At 52.3% G+C, this 15,635-nt stretch overlaps 4 protein-coding genes across 4 annotated transcripts; 1 reads left to right on the forward strand and 3 right to left on the reverse strand.

Moving 5' to 3' along the window:
- Positions 1-757: 757 nt before the first annotated feature.
- On the reverse strand, positions 758-1,711 carry AA0111_g6199 (hypothetical protein; the record flags this gene model as incomplete). The annotated part of the gene is made up of 1 exon (XM_028652394.1): positions 758-1,711. One exon carries the CDS (start codon positions 1,709-1,711, stop codon positions 758-760), a length of 954 nt encoding a protein of 317 aa, XP_028506125.1.
- Positions 1,712-6,193: 4,482 nt separating this feature from the next.
- Positions 6,194-7,845, reverse strand: AA0111_g6200 (hypothetical protein; the record flags this gene model as incomplete). The annotated part of the gene is made up of 3 exons (XM_028652397.1): positions 6,194-6,371; positions 6,426-7,736; positions 7,805-7,845. The coding sequence occupies 3 exons, from the start codon at positions 7,843-7,845 to the stop codon at positions 6,194-6,196; spliced, it is 1,530 nt and encodes a 509-aa protein (XP_028506051.1).
- Positions 7,846-11,305: 3,460 nt separating this feature from the next.
- On the reverse strand, positions 11,306-11,988 carry AA0111_g6201 (hypothetical protein; the record flags this gene model as incomplete). Its single annotated transcript, XM_028652398.1, has 2 exons — positions 11,306-11,836; positions 11,887-11,988. The coding sequence occupies 2 exons, from the start codon at positions 11,986-11,988 to the stop codon at positions 11,306-11,308; spliced, it is 633 nt and encodes a 210-aa protein (XP_028506052.1).
- A 2,177-nt stretch (positions 11,989-14,165) lies between these two features.
- Positions 14,166-15,121, forward strand: AA0111_g6202 (hypothetical protein; the record flags this gene model as incomplete). Its single annotated transcript, XM_028652399.1, has 2 exons — positions 14,166-14,498; positions 14,567-15,121. 2 exons carry the CDS (start codon positions 14,166-14,168, stop codon positions 15,119-15,121), a joined length of 888 nt encoding a protein of 295 aa, XP_028506049.1.
- Between the last annotated feature and the right edge of the window lie 514 nt (positions 15,122-15,635).

Below are 15,635 nucleotides of genomic sequence, written 5' to 3' on the forward strand. Positions count from 1 at the left end.
ACACCAGAACAAGAAACACAAAAGAGATGGGTCCATACAAGGAATGAGTGTGCGCGGTGTCCGGTCCGTCGATGGTACAGGAACATACGAAAGAGCACTAACGAAATGTGCCGAGCATCTGCAGATGTGGTTACTGACAACAAAAGAAAGTATCGTAGCATTACATGTCATGGGGTGCTTAGCTGCTTCGGTCCCTTGGAGGACCACGGATAGACAAAAGAGAGTGACGAGGGGCATCTACATCGAATAAAGAGATAGTCTTGGTGCCATGACTTTCGATGAGAGTCTCGTTGAGTACAGACGGGCTACTTGGATACCCAGTAGCGTCGTACTAAGGTTCAGCCAGATCTGCTGCTCAGAATGTCTGGAGAACGCTCACGATTTGCGCGTCTTGCATCATACCGGGGGTGGTAATCATTGGCCAGTTGGGGATGCCATCTCCGGTAGTGTTTCACCCTAGCGTCCTGCCTCTTAAAAACCCTGCCGCATAAAAGGTCCTCGCATTCATACACTACAGGGCCTTTGTGTTTAAGTCGCTTGTGCCGAGCTAGGTTACCCTTCCGATACATGCCGCTGAAGACTGCGACACAACCGTCCGTGTCACAAAAGATTTCAGGTGGCCCTGCAGGCGACGATGCATCCGATGAGCAAGAGACTGTATCCGAGTGTTCCATCACTGGCGACAAGAGATTCTGACCACGTCCACCTAGTCTGATGAAGTCAGCGATGCACTGATATGCAAAGGCAATATGTGTACCTACCCTGTCTCCAGGTTGCTAGTATCTATAGCGTGGCCTTGTAGACCGACTGGCGGGGTTGCGTGCCGCACACGAAAGTATGGCGGAATGTGCATCTGGGTAGAAACGTTCGAATCTGGTGCTGTCCCCGGAGGTACTTGGAAGTTGGGGATTATGGGACGCTCAGTAAGCATACTGTCGTATATCACATCATCGCTAGGGTTGTTCGAGGATATGCGCGTCCAGGAGTCATCACCAGTCTGATAGCTTGACTCCGAATTGCCATTCCCGAAAGTTGACGGATTGGTGTATGGGATTCCATTGGGATATGTCCCCAGGCTTGCGAAGTCTTTTTGGGACGATTGAAGTATCTGATTGGGTTCGTACGCGGACCATGGCTCCTGGTCAGTATTCGTCTGGAAGTCACCGATGCCTTCCATGAGAGGCTCAAAGTTATTGTCAAGATTCTCAGATCCTTGAGCTACAAGAGCTGGGGACAGACCGGAAAGATCGTAAGGATAAGCTCCGTTCGAGGTGGGTCGATAGGCTGTGGCGGGGCCTGGAAGTCGAGACATCTCGAGGTCATCCTCTCGACCTTGAACATTGAACACAGTAGCTGAGTGGTTGTGCGGAAGAGGATGAGAATACGGAGACGCGCCGGAGTCCGCTGACACGACAAGATTTCTAGCGAAGTTGGTCCTGCCCGGCAAAGTCCAATCAGGCTGAGCCTCGACCGTGTTCGAGACAGTAGTTCCATGTTGTGCATGTTCGTCCCACGAGAGTCGGTTTCGAGGAACACACCCTGTGTAGGGCTGTCGTGTAGATTGTAATCCGTCTTGGCCGTAACCGAACAATGCCGTGTTCGCCCTGCTCTGCTCATCGAAGCCCGAGTGACTTGGAGCTGGCTCTAGTCCCTCTCGGTTCCTGTTCGAGGTGGACATTGCTCCGGTTGGTTCTCGATAGTAGTTATACATGTTGGGATACGACAAACTTCCATCGACGCCAGGCTGCCAAGAGTATTGCGATAGGTGGTTCTTTTGTTGAACTCGGTCCATCCGGAAGCCGGACTGCATTTGGTGCGTTTGTTGTCCTCGGCTTCGCTTTCTTTCACGACTGCGATTCATCTTTATCATGTACCTAGTTCGAAAGGCCAAGAGACAAAATGTCCTCTCCAAGTCTGCTGGCAGTGGGATGGTATCGAGGAGTACGAGGTTTCAAAACGCGCGACTGTGATCCAGGTGGGTGAGAAGAGAACGATGCGATGCTAGGTCTGCTGCGAGTCTAGACGGACGGTGCTGGTTTGCTTGGTGACAGATGGCAAAGGGCGGAAGGTGGATTTGAAAGAGGAGGATACGGGACTGGGTAGAAAGCGGCGGTGTTGGTCTTGTTCGGGGTCTTGATGATGCGCCGTGGTGGTATAGCCTTGCGTAGATGGGCGCCCAGATGAACGATGACTAAGTTGTGAGCACCACCAAGGTACAACAACTCGATACTCACGCCTCCCTCCTGCCTGGAACTTTTGTGGATTGGTGTCGGGCCGACTGCGAAGAGATGGAGTGTGAGACAGTCTCGATGAAGTCGGAGTCGTAAACGGTAGACACAGAGAGAAGATTCGAGCCTCTCAAAACGATGCGTCGTCGTTGTGCTGTAGGGAGGTCGCTTCTGCAGTAGGTTGGCGTGACTAGCCCTGACAGATGTATGTGTGAGGCTAGGTTTCTGCTTGCGGAGGCAACGGTCGAGATGCACGGTCGAAGAGGAGGGAGAAGAGGAGAGAATGGCGGTCGAAGTATGTCGTTGCTGGCACGCTGTGATACGTTTGTATGAGCCGGGCACCTGGGCTGGCTTGAGGGACCCGAGGCGGCCAAGGTGATTACACAACTAGTACAACGCCAGCAACAATCCCAGTTCATGGAGGACGTATCGTTACCGTATCAAAAAGTCAGAAGAGTATTCGGCGGATCAAGGTCGGACTCATGAGCTTTAGTGATCGGCCAGACACCCGGCCTGCCTCCAGAGGTGGGAGCTACGCTGGCCTTCTGCCTGTTGCCTGCTTTGCTCATCTCACCATGATATGGCGGGCCCGCGCTGCACTAGCATGTCCACACTCCTGACAACATGGACGCGGACATCCAAGCCTTCACAGAAAGCAAAATACCAGCGGACTGGCCCATGACATCGGGGAGGCTGTACAATTCGGGAAATTTCGTCGCGTCAGGTTGCCTGCGGTGATCATTTGCGCCACGTACGGCTATTTGAGCAAAGGATGATAAGAGCAGTGCGAGCAAGGCGGCTGAGGCGCAGGAGCCCGTGACAAGTTCAATGCCTGGACTAGCAGAGGGTTTCACAGGAAACAAGAGCCACTACGTCCGGACGCTCGGCACCTTTTAATCAGAATCAGCTCCGTATGCGCCATCTGTCACTCACAGGTATGCATTGGTTGCAGACACACGAAGGCCTGTGGTGGCTTTCTGCACCTCACTCTGCATCTATGTACTTGCACGCAAGCGCGGGTGGGGCAGCACATTGACTTGCATACTCTTGGGAACGTCTACCAGACCAGGCGCGAACTTAATCCAACACTGGGTGGTGGAAGCAGGCCATCGCATCTTCTCTCTGCGATCAGTATCGATGCTAGATACATTATCTTCACACGCCCCAAATTGGCATCGCACGAGGCATATCGTACATGGCCTCAAGCATGCCCCAGTCTTACCACAATTGGGCGGCGCTGGTCGGCGACGGCTGAGCTATTGCAGATGAGATCACCTGCAAGGATGCATGCAATGGGCAGAAATTCGACCTTCGTTTTCAAATTGTCGTAACATGACATGAATCCGATTGGAACTGGCCGATCATTGTAGCCGCCGCGTCCCCGTCTCGCGCGCGTGTCCAGCCGCCTGCCCGTAAGCTTGATCGATCGCTTTCAGCCGCATTTTTGGCCGGCACCATGTGCGGGCTCACTAGTCACTTTATTACAACTAACCCACAGTGTCCAAATATCTGTGTATTTCATCAGTTTCGGGAAAACGAACTGCCAGAGCGCCGACGCCGTAGACAGCGAGGATGATGCTTTCGCTAGGGAGTACTGCGAACCAGCCGTGAGTGTGCCGGTTCAATGCAGCCGCTGCGCCCCACACGACCTCGGGAATATGCACTCTGTCAAGCACACAAGCACACAAGCACACAAGCACACAGACAACCGCGCTATCCTTAACCTGAAAAAAGCAAAACGAAGGATTGTCACCACCCGCTACTGCGACGTTTGAGGCCAAGAAAACGTATGCGCACATGCCACCCAGAAAGTTGGCAACTAAGCCACTTCCCTAGTCCGCAGGTCGCTCCACCAGCATCTTAGCTGTTAGCATGCCGCCATTTGACCACACAGGCTCGGGCCGGAATGCAACGGCCTCGGGTCGCTTGTCAAAAAACTATGTGGCGGTCGTTGCTCGGCGCTATATTACTGACAGGCTGATATGCGAAGCGTGGTGTGGACGTACGCTACGGTTTAGCTTCCACGCGTTACTCCACAACGTTTCTGATAGCGGCGGACTAGGCGGCTTGTCATGATGCACAATCTGCGACTACGACTTCGAGAAGCAACACCATCAAGTCCAAGCTTTCCAGTTGCCCGTTGCGTCGATTCTCCGGCATAGTACCCATCTTGACCTAGCAGGGGCCTCGGAAGCTAGCCGGCGTCCCTCGAAACCTATGCTATGGAGACCTAATCGGCTCGCTTCTCCGTTGCTCCATCAAGTACCCTTGCCTACTGTCCTCCAGTTTCAGATCCAGGGATAACACCCGGATTAGCTTGTCGGTATACAGGTTTCGTTGTGCCTCATCAACCATACTCTATGGAAGAATTTGGACATGCACCCGAGTGTATTATCCGCACACTCAGGATTTGGCCGCTTTCCGGGAATGAGTGGTGGACTGCAGATCTCACTGCTTGTGTACTAAACCTGTCGCTCTTTGCAAATTGTCTCTATCGATAGAACCTTCTACTGGCAACAACCGCGCCACGTTTGACTACGCTTCTTCAGTGAGCAGCACTGCCTTCCAACACTAGGCCAGAAGAATGACTCGGATGGAAGAGGCGGATACGAGGCTCGTTGCTGTTATTGCTCAGGAAATTGTGTGCACCGTACTCGTGGAAGTATGTCCTCCAAGCGGTCTGCAGTCTCTGCCATGATGAACGCCCTGCCGCAGTGCGTACAAGCCAAGCATCCAGCTGCAAGATACCCAAATTGTGCTCTTCGAAAACGCCACCAGCTTGATAGTAGGAGGCTCGATGGCTATCATATCTATGGTCTTACTGGCTCGCGTTTGCAACGATCCAGCACACATTGCATGTGCTCACGGAACCGACCATCTGGCATCTCTGATCTGGCGGTGAGAGCTTCACTCGTTGTGAATATTCGCAACATGCTGACATGATCTCCGTTACTCTACAAGCGGTGGATGCGCTGGCAACATCAGCGCGGTAGCAAACGATATCTTTGTACTCCTGCTCGTGATGAATTCTGCCTCACGGCCGAGGAACCACAAAGAAGCGCAATTCGAAAGCCAGGTCTAGACTTTGTCAAGGAGAATTCCCTAGTAGCCGCCGTTCCGACCTTAAACAACTACACGTGGGCGTCATGCAGCTAGAGATCTTATGCGCTAGAGGTCGGGCTGTCCAAGCTGAGAGCACTTGGAAGGCTTAGACTGTATCAAATACGGTTACAGTCAGTCATCTGTCAATCCGCCGACCAACAGCTTGCATATGTTTGGTAATCTGCGTCCTTCCAAGTGGTCGCTCAATGCAGCAGAGCCGCATTTCGCTCCACCGCCTTTGTTGCATGAAGTCGTCGTGGCAAGGATCAGCGGTGTTTGATGGATTTCAGTGGCGAGGGCTCACAGTGTTGGCCACGTGGGCGCATGGATTTAACCTTGGCAGGGCGTTTGCTCACTCTGTCGCGAGTGGAGCAATGCAAGCAGCCATACCAAGATGTCGTCGGACGAATAGGACGATGATTCGAGCCATCATAATGCCGTCTGCTCCAGCTGTCCAAACGATACTAGTCGACTCGCAGAGCCGCAAGATAATGAGTCACTCTCAGAGTCGGCTGACTTCGGCTTGCACAGGGTACGGGATACGGAGTACGGAAGGCTCACTACACTCCTCATCAACATAGCAGACAGTGATGTCATATTCACAGGAACAATCATCGGGCGCGTCTTTATCATTGATATTGCATTAAATTTCCATCTATGGACTCGAAAAATGCGCTTACGCGCCAAAAGACACTAATAGCGCTGCAGCGCATTGAAACGACAAACAGTGCCTCCGAATGAAAGGAAAGAGAAGACGCCGCAAGCAGCTATCTGCACCACCAGGGTGGGAGGAATCCCAGCCTCCGATCTGCACTACGACGCATTCATCGTCGCAGTCGATCATAGTGTCGCGGCTGGCGTGACTACTTCGTTCGCTTCTTAGGCTTTGCGTCTGGGATACGATGTTTCTTCCACTCGTGCTTACGGGTGGCATCCGCGCGTTTGTACGCCTTCTTACAGATGCGGCACGCTGTACCCACGACGATTGCCAAGGAACTATGGAAGGCGATGACATGCCTTCTCAAGTTACCTTTGCGGTACCTGTAGTCAAGTCAATACCCATGTAGGAGTGAGATATGGGGAGATAGAGCGTACCTGCCACTAAACATCTTGTCACATTGCCCACAATGTTCTGGCGGATAATCAGTCTCATCGGCTCTCAATCCCATGTCAACTTCAGGAGCTTGGTGGTCGTAGAGTTCAATGTATTTGCCCGGTGATGGCTGACACTCAGCGAAGTGTGGGGTGTATTGCGATGATCCTGGCATATTTGTGGATGAGTCCGTGTATTCAGCATCCCCATTTTCAGTCGCATCTTGTCCGCATATCCCACGATACTGCCATCCAAGGAGATTGCCGTACTCATAGATACCCAAGCGGATGTGTGTGGTGCCATGGTACTGCGCATAAGACTCTGGCAAAGAATTGCCCCCTGCGAAAGCTGGGTGGTCGTGGGGGATGTATGACCCTTGGTTTGCGGACGGCAATGGCACTGCGAAGGCGGCATAATCATCAGGTCGGATATCGAGACGTCGCACTTGAGAGAGTTGTACATTTTCTTGAACCGACTCCATAGAGCTCGCTGCCAACGACTTTGGACGAGTGGCACGCAAGGCGTAATCGCATTCCATGTCGACGAAATCCGTCATTACCCAAGAGTTGTTGAAGGGCGAGATGATTTCCAGCGGTGATATATCATCAGGCGCAAGATCGCTGTTGGGGTGAAGCTGGTGAGAGTAGTCGCTACTGACTTCGGGTGTGAGAGGTGATACGGGCGACGACTTATGTGATTGTTCGCCGCTGATCATACTGGGCGCTGCACCGAGGTCTTGCTGGGTACTCAGACTCCAGAGTAGCCTTGGTGCCTCGAAGGATGGCGTTCGGCGAAAAGCCATACGATTTACGGCTGCAACGTGCTCATTCGATTCGCTCGAACATGAGTACGACCTTGGACTTAGTCCGGCATGGAGAGACTCATCGTTGGGCTGATCCATGGGACTTTCTAGCTCAGCAAACCCGTGCTGCCCCTCAAGCTCTGGTGCGAGGATGCGTTGATCTGGAAGTTCGTGGATTGACAAGGCAGGAAGTTCCTGCATTTGCTGATGCTCGTAAGGTGGTGGAGGTTCTTCAGGGGTGATTTCTGCGTATCGATGAGGATACATCCGATGAATCCGTACTGAAAGTTGACGGACTTTGCGGAAGAAGTTTCGACACCTAAAGATGGGGACGCAATCTCCGGTAGGGGGATCGTCTCCGGTAGGATCCTTTGGATATCGTGGATGTCGCGAGACTGATGAGTCTTTTTTGCTATCAACCTGGCTTGCGACTGTTGACCTCCGGCAGGTGCATGAACCTGCACCTGGCTCCGTTGTAGCCTCAACAAGTTTGTGCCGAGTTGCGGAAATGCTACAAACAAATCAGTACGACGCGTTCTCGCTGCAAGAAGGCTGCGCGGGGATTTCGAACTCACTTACGTGATACTCCAGCGACGCTTCGTCTCGAAATGGATGAGCATCTTCAGAACATGGGGATGGCCTCGAATTATGTGGCAACGAGCCTTCGCAATGCCGGAGGACCTTATCAACCCCAAAGCTCGGTCGGACAGACAGACGTCATGGCTAGCGGTGGATATGTAAATTCCTTGAGGACCGTACTGACTGGCGATAGGGACACGCGTTGTCAACCGGCGGCGTGACGGATAGCTGCTGCAAAGAGGGCACCAAGCCAGCAGAAGGACTACTCTGACGCCCGACAAACCATGTTACCGACAGCAGTCTCGACCGCAACGAACCAAAGGGAAGCGATAGTCCGACGAGGACTCTGCATCGCACTAAGCAGCCCTGGATTGCAACGTATATGGTGAGCGTATAGGGTTACCCAGTGGCTGCCAGGCTCGGGACGCGCCCTATCCCGAAAGCTGTTGTAGCCAAGGTAGTACATACAGCTGGATCGTCCATCTATTCTTGCTGCCTGGGGCGTTCTGTGTCTCGGGCCTTCGAATTGGTGATGGGTCATTGGGCACGTCGACATGGATGAATCAGACAGCAAAGAAGGCGATGCCAAGCATGACATCGGAGCGATCTTGCTAATATGGGGAGAGGGTTCGCCCTTCGAGTCGACATGGGTCATACCCACACCGTGTTCCAGATCGAGACATCGGCATCGTGGACGATACTAACGTCCCAGAAGTGAAGCGGGGCTATTCCTGGATACCGGCGGTGGCGGCGATAGAGCTCGCATATTGGAGAAGGGGTTTGCTACTCGAGAAAACATTGTTAGTGAGTGATTTCGAGAGTCCAGGAGGAACAAACTTTGTCAAGGGCCCTGCTCCGTGGCGAACGTGGGGTTGACCGGTCGTCAAAAGCAATCTGGCGAAGATGCGGCTCTGCTCACGCAAATAATAGGGAGGTTAACGAACCGTCGAAAGCGCGAGCTTCTTCCATGAAAGCAAGAGGCATAGCTTGAGATATACCAACACGCCGACGCTTCGCTTTCCAGATCACACTCTTTCAACAGCACAGCCGCGAATATGGGGCCAAAAACAATGCTGTCAATAGAGAAAGGTATAGGCAGAAATTCCTCAAATCTGCCTTGGGGATCAGCCTTGAGGGGAGGCTGAGCCACAAAGTGGGCGCTGTCAGTAAAGACCGGTGAAATGACTTGGATCTCGATGCCCTCGACGAGAGCCTGTCGCCTCAACAAACCACATAGATCAACGACTGGGTATCTGGAGCCGCACACGTGATTCGCATTGAGAGAATAAACGGTCAGCGATTGGATATCCGTCCATATCGCATACCATATCTGCGGGGACAGGTGCAACTCGTCTTAGCGGCGCGTTATGAAACCTCGGTCTGTCTTGGAACAATGAACCGCCTCCAACATCAAGCAACAACAGTCACGATAAGAGACCGACAGTGGCTATTCTCGAATCAGCATAGGGGGCGGTACACGGCACGAGTTTCCCTCCAAACGGCGCGAGCATTCCTTCAAACAGCTGACAAGCCGCCGATCCTTTTGCAGGACCTCGATGTCAGATTATACTCCACTCTTAACGCCATTCAGAAAATGGTATGTCACGATGCTGCAGGCGGCCTCAAGGCATGCAGAATTGACGCCCAACTACGTATACCCTTAGTGTCAAGCCTTCCGTAAGGCAGAGAGTCCTCCAAGCAAAAGTGAAGCAGGTCTCGCACATAATGCCAAAGTTGGACGGTCACATTCTCTAGAAATCTTTGGAGGTTTATCTTTAGTTGAGGCGACGTCGCACTGGATCTCGGGAACTGCTAGGTACTTCCCCGCTTTATGCTAGCGTAGTCCGCGCACAGACCACCTTGGTAGAGCACGTCATTGATCGTCATCTTATCTCGAACCAGCCGAAATTGTTAATCATCGGAAGTAACGCATCGAATGCTATGAACAAAGTCGAATAAAGCATACAAAGACGTTGGGGGCAGTCCATGTGCTGATCAGACCTCGAGCACAACATTAAGTCTGGCCAGTTTGACAGCCCTTCCGACCAGGCTACTGGAACGGCCTACCAGGGCAGATGTGACAGGCGCGACCCTGCTTTCGACCCAAAGCCGCTGCAGGAACCATGACTCGCTACATGGTTCCTGTTCTGGCGAGTTGCTTCTTCTCGACATGAGTTGCGTCGTAGCATCCATGGTGTCCTCCACGAGCTCCACTTGCGCTCTTGCAGCAGGTGCTAATGGCAGGAAAGTTGCATTGCATGTTATTAATGCCGGCTGACACTAAGCGCCCCATGAGATCCGCCTCCGCCGCACGTACTCAGGTCCACCGTGCCAAGATCATTTACCCGGGAGCCTCAGGTCGCACCAACAATGTGCTGGGTGTATAGCCGTGCCCACTTTTTGGACTGATCTTTGTATCGGCGCCCTCCAGTAGGGCGCTGGAGTTACACGTGAAGCGAAGATCGGCTCATGGGCTCTGATCGGTGAAAATAATGCAGACTGAACGCGAAAACATGTACCTGCTAGGCCGACTGGACAAGGCAGAATAAACCTTGCCTTGCAGCATGATAGCCGAAATGCAGGACGAAGCATATCAGTGGATCTACATACTCTTGTCTAGACGACATATCATCACGGCAAACGCGAGTCGATCGTGGCAGGTCCTCCTGTTCTGCATATGAGTCACATCTACGCCTCCAAGAAGGACTCAATACTTGTTGCAGAAGCGTGCGAGTCCTTCTGTGATTGACTGGTTGACAGAGCTTTATTTCATGACGGTCCTCATCTCCTTGATAGCGCTACCACACCTAATGGAGTAACATGTTTCACCATGGCCAACGCATGCCTCTCCGGTGACAGAGTCTTCGGCGGCGGCTACCTTATCAATGTCCGGTGAGCGATAGAGTTGTTGCCTTGCGGATGATAGCGATTCCGGTGAAGCTCCGGTGAAATGTGTATGTGTCATTTGCGCCGACGGGCGGATATGTCAGCATCATGCGGCTCAACCGCGTCGGATCTGAATTCGGGAAGCCGGTGGGAATGGAAGAATTTCAACAGGTCTCCAACGTTCAGAAGAGGTCATGGGGGTCGATCGAGTTGCATTTGAACAAAGGATATAGATTGAACGCCAAACTACCTACTGGCTAATGTGCTACAAAGATTTGTGTATGATGTATAAGAGAAACAATGACTGTACCAGTCAGTCGATATGGGAAAGAAGGCAAGATCCGAAAGAAGAAGAAGAATGCATCCGGTGGAGGGGGGAAGCGCACCAAGCAAGCAAGGCTGAAGCTAGAACACTTCAACGTCTTCAGGTGTGTCAGAAATGACATCGTAAGCGCTAGGTCGATAGGCCGATGCGAACTCGAAAATCACTGCCGAAGGATGCAAGCCTGGGGCCAGAACTGCAGCCCACCCATAAACGCCCCAAAGAACCAGAATATGTAAATATAAAGAAAGCCAATTCTCAGCTCATTCAAGATCATACCGTCATGTCGTTACTTAGCGGGATGTGTCATTACTTCCGTAGTATCCTCGTTGTCCATGTTGATGAACGTTCGAACCATACGGTCTGTACTCCTCATACTCCTCCTCTTGGTCGTAAACCGCTCCGTCACGTCTAATATGACCAACAGTGTTATACGGGTCGGCGTATCGGTCCGCAGCTTGATCCTGACGGGAGCCGCCGGTTGCAGGATAATATGGCTGGCTATCCGGCTGTGCAAAAACGCCAGCCGGGGATGTGGTTTGAAAAGCTTGCGATGCGTTGAAATCCCTACCATAGGGGTCGTAAGGCGAGATCCGAAGGTGAGATGACGAGTGATTGGTCAAAAACTGGTGTTGTGCATTGTAGGGGCGATACGGTAGGTTCTGAGGATGTGCTGGGGGAGGTTGTGTGTCAAAAGCTGAGTTGTTGGTCACTTGGGTAAGGTGGGCGTGATTGGACCTAGAGGGGCGCGGCGCTTGGGTATATATTGGGTCTCTGCTCGGATCGTAGGTATGGTTTCTTGAAGTCGAGGTAGATGTGGGATGCTGCCCGTTGTTAGTGGTGAGCCTCAGTATGTGTGACCGTTCTTTCTTACATTTCCGTGCGAGTCTCCACGATGGCTCTCACGGCTTTCAGCGCCACCATTACGGCGCGATCCGCCTGTACTGCCGCCAGAGTGGCGCTGAGTGCGGCTCATCTTATTGTGCAGTGGACTGACGGGATATGTAAGGAGGTTATGTGTAGCGAAAGATGTCTGAGAACGGGCTCCGGAGGTAAGGACGCCGCCTAGGTTACCAAAAACAGCGAAAGGATCTTGATAAGAACAAGGGCGAACAATAAGCCGATGAATGTTCGTACGGTCACTTGAACAGCAGCGGAATCGACCAAAGACTAGACAAGATGATGACCTAGGACGATGAGTCTGGTAGTCAGCTGAAGGGGGAGCAGAGGGTCACTTGTTTTCAAATGGGCGGAGGCGATGGTTCCTCCTTAATAGTACAGAAGAGGTCCCTCACTCTATTCCTCGAGAACACCGTTGCCACCTCAGGCTGTAAGGTGTCTGTGCCCCTGGCCCTCGGGCGTTCTACACGCCTTTAGCGGAGGCATGTGATGCGTATTCCTAGTTTGATTTTCCCCAGAGTTTATCTAGTCGAACGACTTACTCGCTGGCCAACGGTAATCGTCCCGCAGGAGACTAAAGTGGATACTTAGTTCCCCAGAAAGGGCATCGGCCCTTTTCGTAGTACACCAGTAAAGATAGATGCCGGGGTTAGTCACTCGGACCGGGCCAGTCCTGTCCGTACATAAGTGCTCCAGCAAGAAGATAGAAGCACGTAAGTGGTCTCAGAAGCTGGACAAACGTGCTTACTAGTTGGAAGAGCTAGGGCACTGTTGCGGGATATATCGCGCGTGAACGAAGGCCAAAGTTGCCCACATTGTTCGCAAAGCTTTGGGGACGTCAGAGCATGTTGTGCATGATGTCGAAAGAGCGGGCCGGCAGGCTCAGACTACCGACTACCGGCATACCGGGTACGCTAGCTGATCAGCCTAACAACCCACAAGGTCAAGAACTAAGCAGCCGTTTACCTGGCAAGGCAGACCCAATCACCGACGGGTCTCATTTGTGCCTCATCGAACAGAGGCTGGAGACAGTGCAAGCCAATGACCGTTCGGCATGGCAGTGCAACCTTACCAATCGCGAACCACTGTGGCGAAAAGTGGCATGCCTCCTATTGCCTGGCTGATGCAGCGCGTGTTCAAAATAAACTTTCGCGTGGGATGATGCCTCAAGGCCACTCCAACATCTTCGGAGCCAGCCGCCGTCATCCTTCGCCAGACGGGCCCGGCCCAGCCCTCCCATAATCCCTGGTCCATGAGCCACATCGGCTACGTTTACAACCTTTATGCCTGGAGTCGTGGAAGTCATTTGGTGTAGTAAGCAGGAGGCATATTCCTTTATACGATTACAAGTCGAACGCCCGCTTTGCCAGCATATGGCCTGTGTACTTATTGCCTTTCCGAGTCGCTTAGAAAGCTCTTGTGCTCTTGGCAGGTTCAGAAGGGCTTCTGAAGCTTGTATTTCGGAAAACCATCCAGTCTACAGCCAGGATCCAGTCAAATTTGTCTTACTGTGAGACATGACCTGCTATAAGCACATGGGAGACGTCCCCGGCCTTTGTGACGTTCAGCTAGTTCCGCAAGCATTTCCTATTATATTTGAGCCCATGTGCGTGCGGGTCTAAACCTCTGATCCTCTTTTTGTAGTCAACTCGGCAAAGATTGGTCGGGACCGTTCGGGGGAGAAACGTATAGATGAGGAGAATTGCTCGTTGTTACGAGCTGGCATGTCCGATGACTAGCATCTATTAGCATAAACAGTGTAAGAAGCACGTTCCGAGCAACTCAACGCAAGCATGAGAATGATAGGACGGGCAGTAGGGTTCGCCAAAGGTGTTCGCTGCCAGCTTCGTCAGTACACCGCCAATTGAGGCCTATGCTCATGTTCTCGCAAAACGTAGACGACTGCTGCTCTTTAAGTATCAGGTAAGAGGTATCCCGAGAGCCCGAATTGCTTCTAAAAGGGTCAGGCTCGACGATACTCAGCGCGTTTGTATACCCAGATGATCACTTGGCACATGGACGCAAAGGCTCTCCATGGAGGCGCAGAGAGTCACAAAGGCATGTTGAACCGATAGCCTCCCGACACTGAGCTCTTTGGTATCCACAGACGAGGTGAGAGGGGTGGGACGCGTTAAGTCGCCAGTCGCTCGCGTGAAAGGGTGACTAGCTTTATCTCCGCTTAAAGCCGCGCGAACCCAGGGCTGATCTCATCGCGACCCTAATCGTCGTCGCGCGACTGTCTTACCCCACAACATGAACGGTCTCGATACCCTCCCACCAGAGATTCTCTTCAACATCCTCTCGTACGCCGAGCCCATCTGTAACCTCAACCTCACGTCTTACCCGCTCAATGCGCTCGCCGCTACCAACAAACAACTCAATGCCGTGGTCGAAGAATATGCGCGCAACCTACTCAAACGCCATGCCGACATTGTGCCACCGCGCAATGCAAGAGTCTTCACATGCCGCCGCAAATGGCTAGCCGAAATATGTTACTTCTGCAAGAAACCCAGTAAAAGGAAGGCATGTCTCTACAAGATACTCGTATGCTGTTTCAAATGCGACAAAGCCGAGTTTCCAAAGATGGTACATTTCCAATTCCTCTCTCCAACACCTGTCCAGAAGACGGCAATGCTAACAATACATCCCCACAGACAATGACCCAAGCAATCCAAGAAACCCACCTCTCGAAACTCGACCTCTTCACGCCCTCCCCACTTCATCCCACCCTTCCACCTCTACCAACCGGCCTCTACCACTGCATGGGCGGCACCGCAACCATGCTCTCCACTCCGCACGTCCAAGCCCGCAAGACCTACATCCACACGCTCCTCGGCTCCAAAGCCACCGACGAGTCATATATGCGCCCGCGCCCCTCGGCCCACGAGCGCATAATCAAGCACCTAAACATTGAGTACTTTGAAGGGCGTGGGTGGTGGCAAGCGCCGGACATGGAAGACAAGGACTCTTGCGAAGGGGATGCTGGAGAAGGAGAGGGAAAGAAGAAGGGTAGAGGGCCGTATAGTATGAGGAGTGCGGAGAGTAGGAGGGCGTACGCTGAGAAGGGGCTGAAGAGGGAGTGGTTGGCGTTGGGTATGGAAGAGCATGAGGATTTTATGGGTGGTGTGAAGAGGAGGAGGGGGAGGGTGGGGATAGGGTGGAAGAACAAGGGGGGTGATTCTATGGAGAGTGCGATCGCGATTGATTGAGTGAGATGGTTCTAGGGAGGCTGTGGCTTTGGGCGCATACTAAAGAGCGGTGCGAAAGGAATGCAGTAGTAGTTGATGCGCAGATGCATTAATTCCTTCCTAGGGTGTCTCTGGAGGCGTGTTCCTAGAAGTTCCGACTATATGTTGGCGTTCATCTATTTAGCGTACCACATGATAGCGTTATTGTACGAAACCGTACCGGCCTTTGCGACCACATAGACCGAATACCCTACATATTTCCGACATACATATCGCACAATAATACCTCGCGATATCAATCGCGACTCTTGCTTAGCAGAACAGCATACTCAATCCTACTCTCTTAATCCTACTCTCTTACAAAAGCAAACAGCTTACAGGTAGGACTTTGCTTACAGCGGCTCTTAGGCGACATTAATAGAGACCGTGCAGCTAAGCGATACACCGCTTTAACATTGTAAAGGAGAAAACAAAGCAATGTTAGTTTCTTAAGACTCCTAGATATCTCCTTGCGACATACAATAAGCGGAAGTGA

This window comes from Alternaria arborescens (genome assembly GCF_004154835.1).
Source record: "Alternaria arborescens strain FERA 675 chromosome Unknown contig_13, whole genome shotgun sequence".
Lineage (NCBI taxonomy): Eukaryota > Fungi > Ascomycota > Dothideomycetes > Pleosporales > Pleosporaceae > Alternaria > Alternaria arborescens.